The sequence below is a fragment of the Homalodisca vitripennis genome, chromosome 2, assembly GCF_021130785.1.
Source record: "Homalodisca vitripennis isolate AUS2020 chromosome 2, UT_GWSS_2.1, whole genome shotgun sequence".
In the NCBI taxonomy this organism is placed as follows: Eukaryota; Metazoa; Arthropoda; class Insecta; order Hemiptera; family Cicadellidae; genus Homalodisca; species Homalodisca vitripennis.
In genome coordinates this window covers 111799028-111821034 of record NC_060208.1, presented here as the reverse complement: position 1 = coordinate 111821034, position 22007 = coordinate 111799028, and the positions used below count along the sequence as shown (strand labels likewise).

The following is a 22007-nucleotide window of genomic DNA, read 5'->3' as shown; positions in this document are numbered from 1 at the left end:
CATGTTACTATATAACAAGCAATTTGAGTCTTTTGACATATATACATAGGGAAAACAAAACTTGGGATTTAACTATAAAATTTGTCTATAATACTTTTTACCAAATTCATAGCCAATAATTATTCCTGATCATAATAATAAAATTATATATAAAAAGTATGGAGTTTAGGTTTATTGTGCATATATTATAAAAGAATGAACATGCATTTTTGTAAGAAACCTAAAATCTGCCAGCCACTGAAATGGCTGCCCCTTACAGGGTTAATAAAAAAGTAATTTCAATTGGATTTTATTGATTAGGCCACAACTATTTTTAATATCTGTCATGATAGAACATTTGCAGTTTACTAAAATTTATTAAAAAAACACAGTTTATAACATCAAATAAATGTAGGTTTTATATAAATGTATATTATTAGTGTATACATTGATAAATATTTCTTAATTTTCATCCATCTATTAGTCTACCCACAAAATAAGTTTTTACAGCTTACAAAAGAAGAAGAAGAACCACTATCACTAAATATTAACTACTACACCATGTAAAATGGCTGTTTAAAGGTTCATAAATTATAATTATGTTTGCCAGTCACTACAATAGGTGTAACTTTATACAATATTGAATGTGGCATTAAACTTGGGTATGAAAATTAAATGCATTTAACACAGGTATAACAAGTACATGCGAATGCCACAGTGAATCAATCCTTCCTACCATAGCTACGTTATTGTATAAAAAGTACAATTTAAAATTTACTTGTTGGTTAGATGAGTTTTATGCATTAATATAAACATTAGAAAACTTCTTAAAACCAAACATAAAATAGTGCTAAAAAGTTTAGTTACTGAGATAGTGTAATCCAATTTGATTTGAACAATATTATGGCACCGACCTGCAGCATCGCCTGAAGAGGCGTGACCTCATGGTAGAAGTGTGCGTATCCGGACTGTGTAGGTCGCCACTGCAGAGTCCGCAGCTCTGCGCGAGACAGTGGCGCAATGTGAGGACAGTCACCGCCCACCAGCAAACGATGCATCGAGTGCATAGTGTGACGCTGGGTCAGCTCGAGATGGCGGTGGCTGCGCCCTTGTATGTGCCGGCTGTGGCGTGCGGCTGACGAGAAACTCCTCTGACAAAGCAGACAATGGTGGAGTTCACGCCGCCTCGCATGTCTGTACACATTATGACGAATCAACTCCTCCTGTACAACACAAAGAGATGTAAGTTGATTATAGTTTGATATAGTGTAACAGTTCATACCAACAATCAAAGGAAATTGGTTGAGATACACTTGGATGCAGTTTAATGTGGTATGATACAGGAATTGCAAGTACCATTTATGACAGCAAATAATAAACATTCATAAAGAAAACCATTGTCGCTGAATGATAGACTCAAATTTCAAAGAGGTTCCAACAGAATCCATAAAATTAATGTTACTACAGTCCCACGACAAGTACCTACGAGTACAAACTCCCAATTATTCTTCTAACATTTTAAGTGTGGATGGGTTGTATTGATAGCCAAGTTTATCTTTCCATAACGTAAAAACTACTAAACCAATAGAGTTGAATTTCCATATTACCTTGGTGTAAAATTGAAATAACATAAAGGCCTATTTGCATTCCTAAACTACTAAAGGACTCATAGGCATATAAATGTATGAACATGCTGAAAATGGTGGGAAAGGTTGAACCATTTTCTGAATGGGTTTAATTCAAGCCATTCTATAGTTTTTGGTATGCACATAATTTATAATTTACACACAAGAAAATGAGGTAAACATAAACCATACAGTGTGTGTACTGCTATAAATACAAAAGGCAAAAGTATTATCCAACTTTTTCTACATATAGCTCAAGTAACAAATTCAAACCATTCAATGAGTTGGTTAAACACTACTACATGATCCAAATACATGAACAAAACTGTAAATGTAAGTAATATTTTAGAGATTGCCTTTCATAAATTTGTCATATGGCATAATTACAGTGAGTGAAGGAAAAACAAGAGGGACAGGCTAATGTCAATACACACATTCCTTGCAGCGTACAAATGCATAGCACTTACTATATTTTAACCCTGAAATAATATATATAAGTAAGTTGTACACATTTATATGTATAAATTATGATAACAATCCATTATACTATTACGTTAATGGTGCTCAGTAAGTAAGAGCTATGAACCCTGACTTTAAAGCTCCTCTCCACTGTCTTGAATGATTCAATAGCAACTTCGAATATATTCAACCAAATGCTGCATTATTTCAGATAATAATTCAATGAATTTCATTAGTGTTTAAAATCTATTTAAATTATATGAGATCCAAACAATTTAATTAATAAAAAAATTAGTATTTGAACAAATTTTTGAATTGAAAGTATAATTAAAACTTCTAAATATTTTGCCACAAGAGGTTGATTATTTATTTAGTTTATGGATACAACATTAATGTGCATCTAATTTTATTTTTTATGTTTTATTTTTTGTTTATAGTTAACTTGAGGTCAATATTTACTACATTATTGCATAGCATGAATTATCATAGCATAATTCTTGAAACACATGTGTCAGTTAATAAAGAAATGTGTATCGAAATAGTAATTATTCATTCATCGTTATTCAAGACAGAACTGTAAGTTAGAGCGCTTCTCTTCTTTGCTTTAACTTCAAGAAAAAATAAAATAAACAAATAAAACAATTAAGCTATGTTAGAGGCATTTTACATTTTGAGATTTTACTAAACATCAAATTTTTAATACACTATTGTATAAATACTTATTCGTTTATAGGCTTTTGAGACAATGATTCTGAGCCAAGAATACACTCTTTCTGATAAAAACACGCACAATCATTTTGAATGTAAACTCTTGACAAAGAATTTGACAACATCAGCAATTTCATAGGGTAAAAATTTTATAATGAAAGATATAATGTAACTGTTGAATATTTTTTGATATAATATGAAACTTTGGATCTTTTAATTGGTTAAGTTTTCGTTTGAACAAAGCAAAAATAGTTACTTTGACAATTAATTGTTATTACAACATAGTCAATGTGTCAAAAATAGCTTTGTGACTTTACAAAATATAATTAATGTATCAAAAATCACTTTAAACCAGTTGCAGGGTTAATTATTGTAATCAGAAGCACGTAAAATCAAACAACAATGAAGAGCAAAGAGATATACGCAACTTTATTGAGATGAAGAAATAGGTGACATGTTAAACATTAACACTGAATAAAAGCTAAATTTATAGTTTAAACATATAATGGTTTGGAAGTGTCAAATAGATATTTGCATCAAATATTTGATATGTTGATCTTCAGTATTATATTATTTTTAAAAGCACCTCACATATTTCATCTGACACTTTTTAGTAACCTGTTTCAAGCTTTAAATACATTTTTATCTCTAATGTTGAATATTTGTATGTGTTTATTTGTATGAAGTACAATGTTCAATTTCAGAGGGCTTTTTCAGTTTATTGCAAAGATAAAAAGTCACATGTATTATTTGAGAGATATTAAAAAATTACAATTTGCATCTCATAATAACACTAGACATTCCATAAGAGTAAACTGACTGTTTGCCAACAGAGGTTCTATTAATTTTGTCTTAGCAGTAACTTTTATTTTACTAAAACCAATAACACAAAGAAATCTCATTGTCCAAGCAATAAATTTGCTTAAAAATCAAATAGTTAAATTGAGCAAACAATCATTAAAGAGTTTATTGTACTTTCACAATGCTCTCTCTATAAGTATTATACATAACTTTGTACCAATTATAAATTATTTTGACTGCAGATCAGTGATTGTACTGGAGCTTTAAATTGATACACAGCTTCTTGTGTTTATAAAAACCCATGCAAAGGACGCAAAGAAACTTAAGGATATAATGGTGATGATACTGGTACAGCTATATTGTGTGAGACAAATTTGTGCTATTTGTAGTGCAGTCATTGAAGCATTATTGGTCCGAATTTTTTACTGTGAACCGAATTGCATAAAATTTTGGAATTAGGTTCATCTTACCCTTAACTTCAAAAGTGAAAATGATTTGAACTCCGCAACCACCCTGGGGGTGGTTGCCACCCCCTTCTCGGGAGTGAATTTATTTTTTTCAAAATAAACTCGATATCGATAGAAGGCCTAATTTTAAGCAAAAAATCATCTATAACGTTTTTCGAAAAATCCAATACTTTTCAAGTTATTGGCAATTGAAAATTCGCAATTGTTTCACGTTTTTCATCGGTTTTTTTTGCTAATATCTCCAAAAATATACGTTTTATCGAAAATTTTATAAAGAACACAATTGTAGCAGGTGAAACAGTGAACAATTTAATTTTTTATAAAGTACTCTAAGTGCAATATTAAGCTAGATATTAAAAATCAAAGCCGTTTTTTATTTTGTCTGAAAATTTTATAATCGATGTGGTCAATGCCATCTAGCGGCGAGCAGATGCATTTTAGGCATTCTAATAAAAAAAGAGTTTTATAGTGCTTGAAATAAGCTTTAAAATGAGCACTATTAAAAGTCTTTTCCACGTGAAATAAGTGGAGCTGTATTGCAAATAAGAGGAGCATCTAATGTTTTTTTTCTTTTAAATCAATGGGTTTCATAAGTGCCATTTCCACCAAAATTAAAATTAATCTTATTCCGCCTAGAATCAACTTTATTATGAAGAGTTTAATAGATTGTATCAGTTTGGCTGCTTCAGGACACATATTTTTCAAAAAAGTCACAATTAAAAAAAAATTTCAAATTTTTAAAAAAACCACTTTTTTCATAATATCTCAAAAATGACGGCAAATACGAATAAAAGTGTAGGTATGAAAAATGTAGGTATTTTTCTGACAAACAATTTGGAGTTTTTGATTTTTCTGTAAAACAAAAATTGACGGAAATATGATTGTTTGAAGACCGCGTGGCAGCGCAATCACAGCCTCTCTTAAGCCCTTTAAACCTTCACCGTTTGAGAAAAAGGTTTTTTACTATATATTGCAATAAAGGATGTTGTAGCTCTCTTAATTACCTTTACAATGGTTTTTTATAAATTGTGATAGCATGAAAATTGAAGGAGTTATGGTCAAAAAACTTATCATATTTTTTTTTTTCTACTGAGTAACTGAAAATTTCGGACTGTGAATATTTGGAGCAATGTGAAAGTACGCAGTATAATAGAGACCCAAAACTATTGTAATGTGTATATATATACATAATATGGCTCATATATTTTGGAAACGTAGGCATGAATACATACCAACTTTCTTATATGTATATATAACACATGAGTGAATTTTGTATATTTGTAAATATTTTATCCAATAAATGGCAATTTTTTTACTCTTTACTGATTAAATTATTTTTAAATAATATGTAATCATATATATTTATTGTTTTAATTTAGGGGTAGTTTTAAGGGTAGAAAAGCTTAAGAATATGATAATCATTTTCGAGAGTGTGGAATAATATTTAAATCCTTTTTCATTTTATCAAAAAAAATTTTTAACAATTATTTTATCAAGGGTAGTTTTCAAGGGTTGAAAGGGGGTTAAAAATTTGATAATTATTATAGAAAATGTAAAATATTACTAAACTCTATACTTAATCTTTTATATCCTACCAAAGTATTTTTTTTGTGATTTTTTTTTAATTTAGGGGTTGTTTGCAAGGGTTTTGTAAGATGTTCAAGGGGTTGAAAATGATTTTAATATGAGGTAATTGTGTTAGAAAACACTTTAAAATTTCACCACTTACTAATTAGACATGTTTTTTAGCGATAAAATGCTCAATGTCGATTTTTCCATTAAGGGGTTGTTTACACCCCTTAAAAATAATAGGCGGAGTTCAGATCATTTTCACTTTTGAAGTTAAGTGTAAGATGAGCCTAATTCCAAAATTTCATGCAAATCGGTTCACAGTAAAAAAATTCGGAGGTAAGACCGTATTTTTCGCTTCAATGACTGCACTATTGGGGACATTTCATGTGATGACAATAGAGGCAATGACACACAAGCTAAACCTACATTAAATCTGACATTAATACAAAACGTTTAACTTGCTGCCATCACTTATTCACATAAATTGCAATTTTATTAAATCTGTTAATTTTCACTCAATTAAGGCTTAAATTAGAAATACTGAATCAATTTTACTATATTAACTGTTGATATACTGGTATCATCTTCTCAAATGAAAAATAGGTTGAAAATAAAGATTAATTATAAAAATTAATGTTGTACCACAAAGGTACTATTGCTGATTTATCATTGTGTGGTGTGAAAAAACATATGAATTGTAGAGTAATCAGTGATAAAATACAGGGGTGTCCAAAAGGAACTGACACATTTTAACATCAACATTTATTGAGATTTAACATATATATATATATATATATATATATATATATATATATATAATATATTTATATTTAATATGTATATATATATGAAGTTATTTTTTCACACAAAGTAACTTTTCACATTAATAGTCTAGTCAATCATCATTACTGTAGAATTTGTGGGTCAAAATCACCACATGATTTTGTTGAGCATGAATGCGGAACTCAAAAAGTCAACATTTGGTGTGCATTAATGCATGATAAATGTTAGGAGCCATTTTTCTTTGCAGAGAACTCTGTAACTGGTACAATTTATTGTGAATTGCTGGAATTTTTGGCATTTGCCCAAATGACATTGAAACAACTCAATTTACTTCTAACAAGATGGTGCTACATCACATTTCCATAAGCATGTTCTGGATGACAAATTTAAAGACTTATGGACTGGGAGGATAGAATCAATACAATGGCCACAAAGGAGTTCAGATTTAACTCCAATGGATATTTTTCTGGTCTTATTTCAAGAACATTGTGTATTCAGAGAATATTATACTCCTAAACCAATGAGATGTGTTTAGCAGGAGGTTGGATTTCAATTTGATACCTGTAGAGTCATGGTGGCCATATCAAGATTTATTGAGTACCACTAAAAGCTTTATACATTTTTCTATATGTACATTTATAACTGTTACCATATAGTTAAAATTTTGTGAATAAAAATTATTTTAAAATTTGAGTTCTTTTGGGCCTTCCTGTATATATACACAGGGTTGTCCATGTCTTAGGATGACAATAGATTCATAGCAGTTTGATATTAAAAAGTGTCAGTCTGCACATTAATGTTACTATAAAAACCATATCTAAAATTATTTTTTTGTAAAATTATAAATTTTTTCTTTTTCTAGGAATGGCTCTTCTTTCTGCTAAATTTCAATTCTTATATTTCATTCTAAAGCATTAGGCACATGTTATAATTTAAATGTGATGTCATCGCAGATGAGCTCTTTCATGATATGACACCCTCTCCTAATAATATCATGGAGCCTTCTCTGATGTACATCAATGTGTAAGTAGCATATCATTTTCAAGGCCTCTGTGAGAAAAAAAAGTCAACAATAATATTTGACCCCACTGAAATTATTGTGCCTATGAAGAATGATGTGATAATATCACATATAAAACCAGATAGTAAAGTGAGAATGGACTCTCTGTGTGAGGAGTCAACATACCCCTGTGTCCATATAGCTACAGTATGCTGTTAAAGGTTAAACAATAATTTTTAACTTGCACATCAAACCCCTTTCCCAAAAAGCATGTAAACCAATTTTTTGAGAGAGGCACTATTTGTGGCACATAATATTTATAACTACTAAATAACTAAACTAACAACTAGGGTTTGTTTATTATAATAAATTTATCGTTTGTGTGTGTATGTATATATACATAAGGACTTTATAATTTAAAATATTCAAAGACTTAAAATAGCTTTCTTGTGTTGCCCAAACTTTACACTTGTATTGTCCTCTGTATTTCATCAAGTACTTATAAATGACATGCACGTCATTGACAGTCTTGACAGAACATATAAACTACTTGACCTATGTCGCTAATGTCACAAAAATGAACTATTATATTAATGTGCATACTTTCAATCTAAATATAAAAATATCAAGTTGTCATAAACATACACACACTTTATATTGTAAAATAAATATATATGTAACAAATTTAGATAATGCATGGCTTGAGATTTAAAAAATTAAGATGTGTTCAATAAGCTGATTCTTACCTTATTCTTAAAATATACACCATATTCTTCGCATGTGCTGGAATGATTCTTGAGCTTTTTCCGTCTTCTTTTGGTATCTTCTTTGGAATGTCCTTCACAAGGTCTTTTAAGTCCTCTTCCACCGTCTCTCAGTCTTACTTTCTCTTCGAACCTCTCACTCATTGGTGACTCATTCAGTCTCATTGGAGAAGAGTCTTCGGTATCATAAACACACTGCAACCGAGAATTTTCACACACAGAAGACAAGTCACTTTCAGAACCGATCACTCGATCACTATTCACAGAAGACAAACCTTTCCTTTTCTGTAAATCTGAAGTGGAACATGAAGTTACATCATCACTCGATAACCTTTGCAATAAAGAGTCAGAAGCAACCTCATCTTCCGATTTATGAGTGCCATTTTCTATGAAACTAGAATTTTCTTTAGCATTTTCCACATTCTTTTTAATTAATTTTTTTCTCACAAAAAAGTTTTTAGGCATTTTGCGCTTTAACTTTTTCTTTTGTTCGATTATAACATCTCTTGACAGTTCAGACATTTCTGTTTCATTGCCTCCTCTATTTGGAACATTCAATTGTAAGTCATTATTAGGTAAGGTTACCTCATTAGATTCACAGTTATTACAAGAGTTTTCTGTGAGTAGTAAAGAGTCAGAGTCAATTCTCGCTGGCAAGTTACTTGCAAACTGAAAAGTACAATTAGTATGAGAAGATCCAGGAGAAGATATATCTGAAGAACTGCTACTACTCCGAGAACAAGCCTCTCCGTTCCCCAATGTTTCATCATTTCTTAAAATACTTTCCTCATTGTTATTTCTTTTATTCTCATCATTACTTTTGAAACTGTCAGTCAAGCTACAATTTGACTTCACCGAGTCATTTGTAATAAAACCATCCCCTTCACCATCGCTACCAGCTTCATCACCTTCGTCTTCAAAACAAGACTTATCAGAATAACGATAACTGGTATCAGGACTAAAATGGGGATCACTTGGACTATAAAGGGTTTCCTCGGTCAGTTCATTATTGCGAGCACTAGGAGAATATGTTTCGTAACCTTGAACTTTGTTTGTTTTCCCACTTTGGAAGGAACTATATTTAGAACTATTTTCTTGCAATTGTACAGAGGCGTTTTCAAAGTTTTCTATGCAAGAAGAATTTTCCCTTGAAAGAGATAAGCTTAAGTCTAAGTGTTCATTTTCATTGAGTAGTTCATTTGTTTCACTCTCTGATGCTGACTCTGAAGAATATCCTTCACTATTTTCTGTAGCAGTAATATTGTCTTCAGTATTAGAGGGTGAAGGTATTTTCTCAGAATGTTCTTTTAACTCCATATTTAGAGTCAATTCATCTAATTCTTTGTTCCTTGTAAGAATAACCACGGGTTGCCAATTTTCATCATATGGTACATTTCTTTCAAAGCTATGACTACTGTTACTATTTGTCTCCGACTCTCCTAGGCCTTCTGAATTCCTTTTATTTTCATTTTCTTCTTCACTATCTTTTTCAGAATGACTACTGACATCCGAATCTCTTTGTAAAATTAAGCGGCTAACTTTAACAACTGGTGAGTCATTTTCATGGTAATCACTTATAACTTTCCATTCGGCTGATGGAGCTTTCAATCTAACTTCTACTTTAGCAGGGCCTAGTTCAAGGCCTGACACTTTTCTTGACATTTTACTCTTTTTCTTTTTCCCTTTAGAGATGTTAAAAATTTTTTTCCATGGTAAACTACACTTCAGCTCTATTTTTCTACCTTCTTCTGGAATCTTGTTAAGCAAATCTGTGTTACTATCAAATTCAGCAACTTCTTCCTCCACAAAAGGCCAGTTGCCTATGTCATTTATGAGGTTTTCATTTATTTCCTCATAACAATTGGCCGTTAGTTCTTGACCACAGTTTGCTGAAAACTTTTCATAGCCATCTTCTATGTTGTCACTCATCTCAAAAGCAGAATTTGCCATAAATTGTTCACTTTCTAAAATTTCATCTTGCTTTTCAGTAAGTAATGGATTTTCGGAGTTGTCATTGAATTCTGGTGGGCATACACAAGACTCATTTACTGAAAATTCTGTGTTTAACATATCTGAACAATCATCTAAAATAGAAACAGACTGGTTTAGACACGGCACAGCACAGTTTCCTTCAATAGAACTCAGTATGATGTCTGACTCGCCTTTGCTCCTTTCAATATAATGTGATTTATCTGTATCAGCCAGCTCTTCAATTATTATTACCAAACTTGTGCCATTTTCTAAAGTTACATCAGGTACAATGGCACTATTCTCATTACTGTTTTCTTTTAAAGCCTGACTGTTTCCTGACAATACTTCCAATCCATCCAAATTTAAATTGTTAACATACTCATCCATTTTATTGGAGTTTACATGTACACAAAATATATTTCCAGACGTTGAAGTATTACTGCTAGCAATTATTAATGGTCCACCAAAATCTGTCTTCGAAATATCTTCAACTGATTCATAGTTTGATTCAAGAAGTGAAGATTTGTTAATATCAACTGAGTGTAGGTTAGTCGATGTGTTAACTTCCTCATTCAATTCTATAACATTTTCCAAGTTACTTTGTAAAGATTTAACATCACTAGTACATTTAACATCATTATTACTTTCAGGAATATTACTAGCAACTTCATTGAAATTATCTTGTTGTAATGCTTGTCCTAATTTTTGTTTGTTTTTTGTGACCTTTTTCCGCCTCTTTGAGCGAGGATAGGTGAAAGCACCTCTACGCTTCTTAGTGCGACTTTTTTCTGTTACATTAATTTCTGTTTTTTTCTGTTTGATTCCTTGTGAAGTATTTATCTTCGAAGATTTTAAACCATATTTACGCTTTGAGTAAGGGATTATGTTAGAGCTACTAGAAGTTACAATTCTAGTTGAAGCTCTTAAATTGTAATTTGTTTCTTCAAATTTAGAAAATATTTCTCTGTCAGTAGGAGTCAAGTGATTTTCATTAGAACTACTTTCTCCAGAACGAGTAGAATTATTGTTGTAAGAAGATTGCACTGTTTTGACAGAACTATCATTAGTGCCATCTGGAATCTTTGAGAATGTTAATGATTTGTCTTCTGTTTGATTATACAAAACTGGAAAATTTGAATTACTAAACATTACCTGTTTCGAATCAACACTTTCAAGAGCTAAAGCTGCTTCGACCAAACATTGTAATGGAAAGGTTTCATTGTTTACACTATTTCTTAAAGAATCCTGTACAGTATTTATTTTTTCATCATGACAGCCAGTATTTTGTTGTTCTTCTACGTTACATTCTTTACTATCATTCTTGGAATTAATGTCTGAATTTCTTACTTGGTCTTCTTTGTAATATTTTGTAGATGTTAAATCACCTTTTGGAGACATAACCATTGGTTCTCCACTTCCATTTTCTTTATAATCAATCTCAAACATGTCTTCATTATTTAATGAATTCTGCCTAGGTGAGGATTTCGTGATTTGTTGGGTTTGGTTATCTTGATTTATCAATGAAATTGACTTGTCTTTTTTTTCTTGTAAACCAGTATCATCATAACTGTAAGTGGAATGTGCTCCATGACACTGTTGGATTGGTACGGATTTTGAGCTGCAAGTTTGATCAATTTCAGAATCATCAGAAGATTTAAATTCAACTATGTTTTTAGTACTTTGAATTGAGCCCGCAATGTATTTAGGATTTTGCAAAACCCTTTCACCGATATTTTCCACAAAAGTACTAGTTTTCTCAAATTTTTCACTGAAAGTAACTGTGTCTTCTTCCAGTAGTGTGGACTGCTTCAAACCCTTATTTTTACATGCTTTAGTTTCTTGGCAAGGTGATAATTCTGCCATGTTCTCTACAACTGGAGTGTTGTTATTATTATGCAACTCCTGAGCAAATAAATGTAGATTTTGACAGTTTTCCACATTATTAATTACATTTGTACTCGTAGTGGAACCCTGATCAATCACATTGCTACTTACATTTTCAAGAGTATTGTCTCTTTGAGATGAAAACGGATTGTTTGTGAATCTACTGACCTCAGTATTTGATATAATTTGAAATGTTAATCCTCCTGCCTCATCAGAATCTTTTTTTGCCATTTCAGGTTCTTCTTGAAGTGGCAATGTTGCATTAACTTGATTCACATCTTGGACTAACCCAGCAGTTGATACTTGTTTGTCATAATCTGGTTCAATTGGATCATTGAAATTCTGAATAGTATTCTTTCCACCTGAATCGTGAATGGAAGTATTACAATCATTACAGTCCAATGTTTTTACTATATCTAACTCATGTGTATTTGATAAAGTATCTTCTATACCAGGGTTCTTACTTGTCATACAATCGCTCAGTTTGTTGAATTTAGTAGATAAAATAGGTAAGGATGGTGATATTGAGTTTGTAGTTAATGCTAAATTTGTTTCCATTAAATGAGGAGATGTTTCATATTTTATTTGAGAAAAATTCATAGGACATTCATTTTCTTTACTCTCTGAATCATCAGTTTCTGGATCAGGTGAAAAGATTTCCTTCAAAACAAATTCTGGTTCCAACATTTTGAAAGAGTCTCTTCTTGTGTGAAATACACGAGAATCTTTTTCTATAAAAAATTGAGATTTATCTTTTAGTGGTGCTGAAGCTTTATCTGTATTTGTAATTAAACTTGTCCTCTCTTCTACTGTAGAATCATTTACTGATTCAAACATTAATTGTTTTGGGCTTTGATATTCACAGTTGAGTTGAATTGATGTTTCTTTTGTATTATTTGTGCATTTAGAATGGAATGATTTATCTTTTAAATTTGAGTCAGAATATTGCACATGTGATTCATCTTCAATTCCAGAATCCATTTCAACAGAAACTGGAGAAGGACTATTCTTGGTTTCTTTGTTCTCAACAATAGTTTCAGGAAGAATGTTTTTCGTACAAACCTTTTCTGACTGATAATCAAAGACCTCATTTGTATATACTTTGTTATTCAAGTTACCTTTTTTATTTTCCACAATATATCTATTAGATATATCTTTTTTATTGACAGTTTTAAAGAATTTTTGCCATTTTCTTTTCTTAAATTCATGAAAATAACTTAACTTACTTCTTTTTAAATAAGTTTTAACCTCTTCATCTAAACACATGAAAACTGACTCTCCAGCACAATAACCCATAAGACTGTCTTCTTCACCAAGACTTTTAAAAGTATTAATAGTGTTTGAAACACTCATATCCTTAGATGTGATAACTGGCATTTGGTTGGCAACACTTTCTGTGCTACTGTTTTCAATATGTGATTCAGTACATATTTTAGATACATCATTAGGATTTTCTACTTGACAGTCCATTTTAGAAGTGTATGTTTCTTGTTGTAAGCAGTTATTATGTGACTTGAGTTCTTCCGAGATCCCGTTAAGAGGATTTGATTTTGTGGATTTTTGTGAGGTTTCTAGATATAGTGATGTAGTCTGTTGACAGTTTTCTGTGGAACGCAAATTTATTTTACTATCATCATTCAAAGTGTTTAACTGTTCAATCTCTAAATGAACAACTTGCTGAGATGGAATTGAGTTTTGACAAACTGTTATGGAAGATTCATCAGACTGATTGTATATAAAACTACTACAACTATTGTTTCTTACTATAACAGAAGTTTCCAGCCTGGCCTCAAGGTCTTCAATTTGTGGATCAGCTTGAGAATCTTTAATTATGGGCGTGGAGCAACTTAACAGACCAGTATTAACAATTGGCCAAGCTTCTAATGACTCTTCTTTGTTAAATGTTGCACCCAGTTCTGGTGAAAAGTAAGATTGAGGATGGTTGAGGCTGTCAATTCCTTCAGTTTGAGAATGGTTTTCAATGGGCAAATCATAAGAAGAGTCCATGTCCTGTGAAAAAGTTAAATCTACATCCTCGTTGACAAACCCAATTAAGGTGTCTTTGGGTAAGTGTCTTTGGGATGTTGTTTGGCATAGATCTTCAGCATGTTCTTGAGATTCAGAAACAATAATCAGATTTTCATTGGTATGGGTTTTTACAACTGAGGAGGCTTCTTTTACTTTAGTAATATCTTGACATATTTTACTTTTGTTGCATACTTCTTTTACTTCTGTAATTTCAACACTGCTATTATTTTTATCACATTGTACATTTTCTTCTTCAACTTGTTTGTCTTTCTTGTCAGAATTAACATTATCTCTTTGTAAGCATGCTCCCAAAGGAAGATTGATGTAATCATCATCTTGACGAGAAAACCAATCAGGTTCATTTTCTAATGCTTCCTGCAAAGAAACTGAACTTTCTTTGCCAATACATTCAATAGAATATTTCTTGTTAGCTTTGTCTAAATGTTTTGTACTTGACAATCCCATCAATTCAAGGGCATTATCTATTTCCAAATTATCCTTGATTATGTTCTGTTCTTTATCTAATTCATGATAAGGACTGTTCTCAGATTTCTTGCTCTCAGTAAGTTCATTCAATGATTCAGAAAATGTCTGTTGAGAAGGGACTTCTTTGGGACTACCAAATCCCTTAAAGACTTCATCAGTGATTCTGTTCATAACTAATTGTTTTGAGAGTTCTTCTGGTTCTTCAGTAGACTCAGAAATAGATTTCCTAGAGCTGTAGTCCAGTACATGACTTTCAAAATCTTCAACATCATGCATTTTTTCTTTGTGACCAGAATCTTTATTTAATATATCAAAATTTATGTTGTCCTCATGTTGTATATTTTCATGACCTGCAATTTTCCGTTTTTTTGAAAATATGGGATCATCTTCAAATCCATTATCAGACATTGGAGAAAAAATTGATCTACTAGTTTTTCTTGTTTTTATTTTGCTGCAGTAATCCTGAAGTTGTGTGGTTTTAATTACAGAGTGATGCTGACAATTTTCTTTTTCTCGTTGAATAAATACTTCTGTTGTTTTGACAATATTGTTTACTTGATCTTTTTTGTCTTTGGAAAAACTGTACGAGGAATCAAATTTTATCACAGTATCTGTGAATAGTACTTCATTAATATTTTGATTACTTGAGATAGCAGTGTTAGTTTTCTTGTAATGATGGTATAAACTATCATTGGAAGATTTATTTGGCACATTTCTTTTTCTCAAGCTGATGAAGTCAAATGTTTGATCAAAGATACTAGTTATAATACTTTGACAAATGTCTACCCTTTCACTGACTTCTACTCCACTTGAATCATAAGATTTAGGAAAGTGAGTGCCATTTTCATCAAAAACAAGTATTCCTAAATTTGGACTGGCTGGATTTGTTATTCTTTTAAATAATTCAGCTCTAGGGTAATATTTTGTGATTGTGAGGCACATCTTCGTCGTTGCTGTGTCCCCAGGGAATGAAATGTTATTAGTTGAAGACAACTTTTGTTTATCTACTCTGTGGTCATCCAATAATAAATTTTGTTCAGCTGTATCACTATTTTGAAGTTGACGTGGAAGGGATGTACTTGGTGGTTCATTTAAATTTGTCTTTTTAATTTCAGAAAAATCAGAATATGCACAGTCTATTTGATTTTTAATGGATGATGCTTCAACTCCTCTGAATTCATTTACAGTGCCTTGAGTGCTGTGGGTAAGAATATTTGATTTCAAAACCGATTCTGTTTCTAAAGAAGTTTTGTGATTCACTTGCTTATCCTTTTTAGCTATACACCACATTTTTTTTGTTTCATTCAATTTTAAACTTATTGATGGAATTGGTGGTGATGTTTTTACTTCATCAGTTTTTTCATTTAGAATTTCATTTAAAGAATTACCTTGTAATCTATCTTCTTGTTCTTCTTGACAACCTGAAATATGATGATTTTCAATATCATCAAGCAAATTTTTTAAATATTTTTTGTCTCCTATCTGAAGCACAGAACCATCTGGTCTTCCTCTTTTATCATCATCTTCAGAAAATATGCTTGAAAAGGATTGGAAATGAGCATTGTGAGCACTTAGTGAAGTCATGTTAGGATCAGTCAAATCTTGGAAATTGCAAGATTTTTGTGGGTATAGCTGACTTTGATTTGCATGATTTATATCTTCGAACATTCCATCTACACCAGGAGAAGAAGGAACCCGTGTGTCCAACATTTTCTCACCTGAATTTGTTCTTTCATCAATCTTGAAGTAATCTGTAATTTGGGTATTCATATCACAATCTGAGTAAACATGAAAAGGAGAATAAGAATCTTTTGTGCTTCCAGGGTTTATATTTGAAGAATGTAAGAAATCTTCACTTGGTGATGTCAAACAGTTTGGCAATCCATTGGAAAAGCTGTTTTGAATCTTTTTGTGAGTTCTGAAGTTTTCGTGTTTTGAAATATCACTATCTGAAATTAAATCCAGGTGTGAGTGACCAACTGGAGATTTTTCTGGATTGTAATTTAATTGAGTTGGGCTTTGAGAATTTATAGAACTAAGAGGCTGTTGGATTGCATCATCCTTATCATTTTTATCAATTAATTTGTTTGAACTTGACTCAATCAATTCAGGTTCAGATTGAGTTAATTTCATTGGCTGAACAATCGCCATCTGAGGAGTCTGGGTGTTATACTTTGTTTTACTTATATCATCACAAACATTTTTGTTTGAGCATAAGATACCATCACTCAATTGTGATTTTGGATGATTGTCATTTACTTCACAGGTTTCATCTCCATCTCTAATATCATCTAGAGAAGGCATATTTAAACTACTAACAGTTACAGATGACTTTAAGACATCCCTATCATCAGCTACATCACAGGAATTTTCTTCATTTACACTATTATTTTGTGACACTGACCTTTTACTTGGTTCATTATATTCTTTTCCTTCAACAGTCCATTCCTTGCTGTTAGGTAGCCTTTTTAATTTGAAGCTGGTAGGTTTTTTGAATTCTTCATTATTTAATTCATTTGATGACACTGAACTGTTGGTTTTATCCTTGCTCTTCACATCTCCATTTTCCGAACGGCTAATTTCCTCAGAAAGCTTCACTAAAGTAGAATACTGTTGGTCATAAGGTACTTCAACTGTTATGGTGTTACTTTTTGTTTGATCTCCAGAATGTAAAGTAACCAAATTATCTTTATGTGACAAATCCTTCTCTGGAGAATATGGAACTCTAAAAATTTCTGGTGGTCCATTTTGAGAAGTTATCAGAACAGTTTTTTCTGAATGAGCTGGAATTTCATTGTTTAAAATATTCATCCCATCTCTAATTGAACTATTTTTCTCAGAATAATCCTTGTCTCGGTTGTGTTGATCTGTACTTTTCATAATGATAGGAGAGATAAACTGATCATGATCAACTGATCCAAATTCTAAACTTTTGTCTTGAAAGCAATCTATCTGAGCTTTTCTTACTGGGTCTAAGAATGCACTTTCTACAGATTTATCTATTTCTTGGTGATACATTCTTCTTGGATCTTTTGAAATTTCTTTATTACCATACAACCTGGCAGTTTCAAAATCAGATGGCATTTTATGATAATCATAGGTTGGATCAATCATTTGAGAGTTTTCGTATCCAAAATATTTATTTGCACCCATTGAATGTTTGTAATTGTAATATGGATCTGCAGGTATCATGGGTTTGTAGTGTTGATAACTACTTGTAGGATATCGGGGTGCAACTTTGTTATAAATTGAAGGGTTACCACCTAACTGAGATTGTTGTAGTCTTGGATCGCAGGGTCTTGACATTTCTGAAGGGATTGGATGATCAAGGGAAGTTCTGATATTTGTAGACGGTTTTTCAGAGGTATTGACTAGCCGTTCAGTCATTTCTACAAAGTCATATCCTCCATCAACAATTCTCCTATTATCACCGTAGTATGAAACCAAAGCATCAAATGACATTGTGCCAGACTCATTAGCACTAGACAATTTATGTGCAGATAAGTCATTTTGTGGGTGACCATCTCTTTTTCCATTGTTAGGATCAATACTGCTATCCCTTTTAGAGCAATCAAGTGGCTGAAAAGCCCCACCTTTTCCAATAATTCCTTCACTGTCTCTGTTTGATCCATTCCAGTAGTTAACATTCTTTTCCGAGTCACTCAATAATGCAGGCATTGATGATGCATAACTAGTCTGAGATTGAAATTCTGGAGGCAAGTTTGACCTTTCAGTATTTTCATCTTGTCTAGGTTGATCATCAGTTTTGCGTTCAGAATTTGGGCTGCTACTTCTCTGTTTTGAAGCACAGTTCTGGGCTGCAGTAGATGTTTTAAAACGTTCTTGAAGTTTTGCAGCAGCATCTCCTTCAAGTGACCTACAGTCAACTACTATATATGGGGCTCCACTATTTCCCAGAGGTATGGATTCTGACAATCTCGTACTTTCATCTTCATCATCTTCCCATGTTGCCAAATATTGGCGGAGATCTAAGTCAGGCCTTTTCTTTCCAAGAGATGAATCATACTGCAAGGGAAGTTTACGAGCATCTGAGATCTGTTGATTGTCTTCCAATCCAGGTCTTATGTGTGAGTCACTACCAGGCATAGGGAAATTCATAGGATAATTCAGTTCATTTATTGAACTACTACAATTCATCATGTTTCTATCACTACCTTGTAATGAATACTGCATTTGGTGGGGATGGTATGTTTTATCAGTCGGTATTTTACAATTAGAAGTATTGTTTTGAGATGTCAAACTGCCACTTTGGATCTTATTTACTTCACTGAAAGGCACAAATCCTGTAGGGTAACCAAACTCATAACAACTCTGAAGATTTGGATCCAATGTTGATCTTTTGGGTTCTGGGACAGGTCTTACAACATCTGTTGCTCCTCCACCACTAGTAACTCCTCTTCGATGAGAACCCGGAGTTTTCTGGGTAGAAGGATCTATGTAGTGTGCTTCACTCATCTTCAACCCTGTTTGCAACTGCGCTCCTTGACTGACTGTCTGGTGGTATGGTGGTGGCGGACAATTCATCCTCGGTCCTGTCCACCCCCTAGGACCTCCCCAATATGGTGAATACATGGGATACTGAGATCTCATCATTTGCATATGCTGCCTTGAGTCCGCCATCAACTGTCCTCTGCCCATATATTGTGAAAAGTGTCTCTCAGAGATTCCTGGGTAGCCATTCTCCGTAGAGTACACCTTCTTTCGAGATAGTGGCTGTACAGATCGCCACTGCCTGGAATCGCCGTCGTACCTTGGTTGCACTGGTCCAGACGGCTGATACCTCAAAGGAGCAGGGTTAAGGGGATACCGGTCCTGGAAGTGTTGACAGCAAGCCTCGTGACACTTAACCACTGGAGTGGGCACTGGCTGATGAAGGGAACCTGTAGGGTACTGGGGGTAGTTGGAGTGTTTGGTACTCCCTTCATAAGAGCCCATGAACATCGGTTGGTGTTCCCCTCCATAGTACATCCCCTCCAGCTGACCATTATAGCCCCATGTGGAACTGATATTCTGTTGTTTCTGTGTCTCTGCAGGTCTTGATGTCTGACCATGGTTGCTATTGAATCCTCCTCCACTCTCTGCATAATTGTTTAACATTTCTGTCTTCTAACTCATCAACTGAAACAGAGACAATATAAATCACAAAACACATAATTATTAACTATCTATATACATAATTTGTGGATTAATAAGTAATAATAAGGGTTTTAAGAAGGAAACACAATGTTTACAATGCTTTGAAGAAATTACAGAAGTTACATAATTGTGCAATTTGTAACAATAAATAACTTTAAAACAAACTTTAAAAACAGATTAATATCAGATTATTTTTTGTCAGTATACATATTTCAGCTTATCGGACAACTAAACATTTACACAGCATGAGTATAATTTAATTTTTAGAACTTGAAACAAAGGTAGCGAAAGTAAAATGATTTGCTATACCCTGAAACAAGTTATCGTTTATGATTTATTAAATACAACACACACACACACACACACACACACAACGTTTAAGTATAGGTTTGACATTTATAAACCATTGGCAAAATATTGTCATGAACACAATTAAGACAAAATGGAACAGTGTTTTAATTTAAAAGCAATACTAAAACGCCCTGATGAAACTACAAAAGATTAAAATTAAAGCATAGGGAGCAAGTTCATTCAATTTTGTTGGAGATAAAAATCTTAATTATTCAAACTAAATTTAAGATAATTTTGTCAGTCATTTTCAAGTAAGTTACTTTTTATGTATTTACTTATTTGTCAACTGCTCCACAAATAATTGTTTTAAATTTTAACATCAGCTGAACTCTGTCAAATGTTATGTACTGTACATTTAATGTTTTCATGTTTATTATTTCTTTTGTTATTTTTATGTATTAAAACTTCTTGAAGACAGTGTTGAAACTAAATATAGAAGTAGAAACAATATTGTATTATTTTCTTCCATTTAAACGGTAATTACTATATTCTAACACGGCATACCAGGTAGTATGTGTAACTGCATAAAATCAGTTTTACTAAATCTTTTTATTATTATAACTGTTTGACTAGCTCAGTATGGATACAATAAGCTATCCAGTTTACTTCAACTAAATATATTTGTTTTTAATAAATAATCTACCCAGTTATGGAAGTGAAATGAGTGCATTTGTTTCAAACTTACTTCACATTTTAGTAAGGACTTCTGAACTTATAGCCATACTAGCTGTTACCCGCGGCTACGTACGCAATTTTTAGAACCGAAGTCCTTATAAAAAGCAATTATGATGTAATATGATGGGAGTCCTACAAACATTTTAAAACGTAAGTGGGCATAAATCAGGTAGATATTATTTAAGTTTGTGGTAAATAGTATCAGAGTTTAACTTAATTATTATATCATGTTTGGCACGTGTAGGAGCATTTCTGGTTCTAATTAATTATATACATAACATCACAGCTGAATCTTCCTTGTAATCCCGATCAAGAAAACACAAATCTCGGATCACACAGGTCTCGGAAACATACTTTGGTCAAAAAGCGTATATTTCCAGTCCCTGTCATATATTTCAGGTTTAAGATATTTCCAGTACCATAGTAGAGTTTGCCTAGTTGTTCTGACGAAGAAAAAATATATGTACTTACATGGGACTGATATGCCTACTTAAGTTTAAATTCACTTACCTACTATGTCACAGGTTAGCTTGCCATATTGCCTCGATTAAAATACTATATACGTTCGATTATATAGTTCTCGGAAATCTATTTTGGTCAAAATCGTGTTGGCATAGTTGAGTTTGCTAGGACTGAAAAGCCTATTACGACCTACTTCTTATGTACTTCCAGTATAAGAGAAAAATCCTTATTAAGGTTATGCAACATTCCAAAATAATCGTTATTAAAGTTTTGCGTTACACTTGTTTTTTTTGGACTGTAGCCAGGGAAAGAATGAATCGTTAAGGTATGTTAGTATTCATTTCTCTGTTTTTCCGTAAGCCATTGTTAAAATGTAATATCATAATGTCAAGGAAGCCCACCAGTTTAAAGTAACTTATGTGAAAACATTCATAACTATGTTCATTAAGGTTAGTTTTAGAACAGTATTTAATGCATTAGACGATTTTAATTCGTCACTGGTGCAATCTGGAGTAAATTTTATATATTAATGTTTTATTTACTATCTGCATTACACTACCAATCAAGCACTGTTTACTTATTATTGATAAAATTCAAATGTAAACAGATGTTTCAGAAAGTTTGTCGAACTATAGCTGTCAACAAACGTTTTGTTCTTATCATAACATTCGAATGTAAACAAACTAATTTTTCAATTTGAATTCGACTTTATTTGGTGAAATGAATGTGTTATGGGTGGTAAAAAGCACTCTAAATGTTAATTCAGAACCAAAAGCTATACCTGTTCCAAATTTCAGCACAATCCGTATAGCAGTTTCAGCGTGATTCGAGGACA

At 32.3% G+C, this 22007-nt stretch overlaps 1 protein-coding gene across 2 annotated transcripts in view; it reads right to left on the bottom strand.

Annotated features, from left to right (window-relative positions):
• The window catches only part of LOC124354607, an 81309-nt gene that overhangs the window by 3753 nt on the left and 55549 nt on the right, over positions 1-22007 (bottom strand). For both annotated transcript variants that reach the window (XM_046805204.1, XM_046805205.1), the window contains 2 exons: positions 8141-19666; positions 894-1202 (listed from right to left, as the gene is read on the bottom strand). In XM_046805204.1, the coding sequence (XP_046661160.1) occupies positions 894-1202; positions 8141-19645 (11814 nt within the window). In that variant the 5' untranslated portion in view covers positions 19646-19666. The remainder of the gene's footprint in view (positions 1-893; positions 1203-8140; positions 19667-22007) is intronic.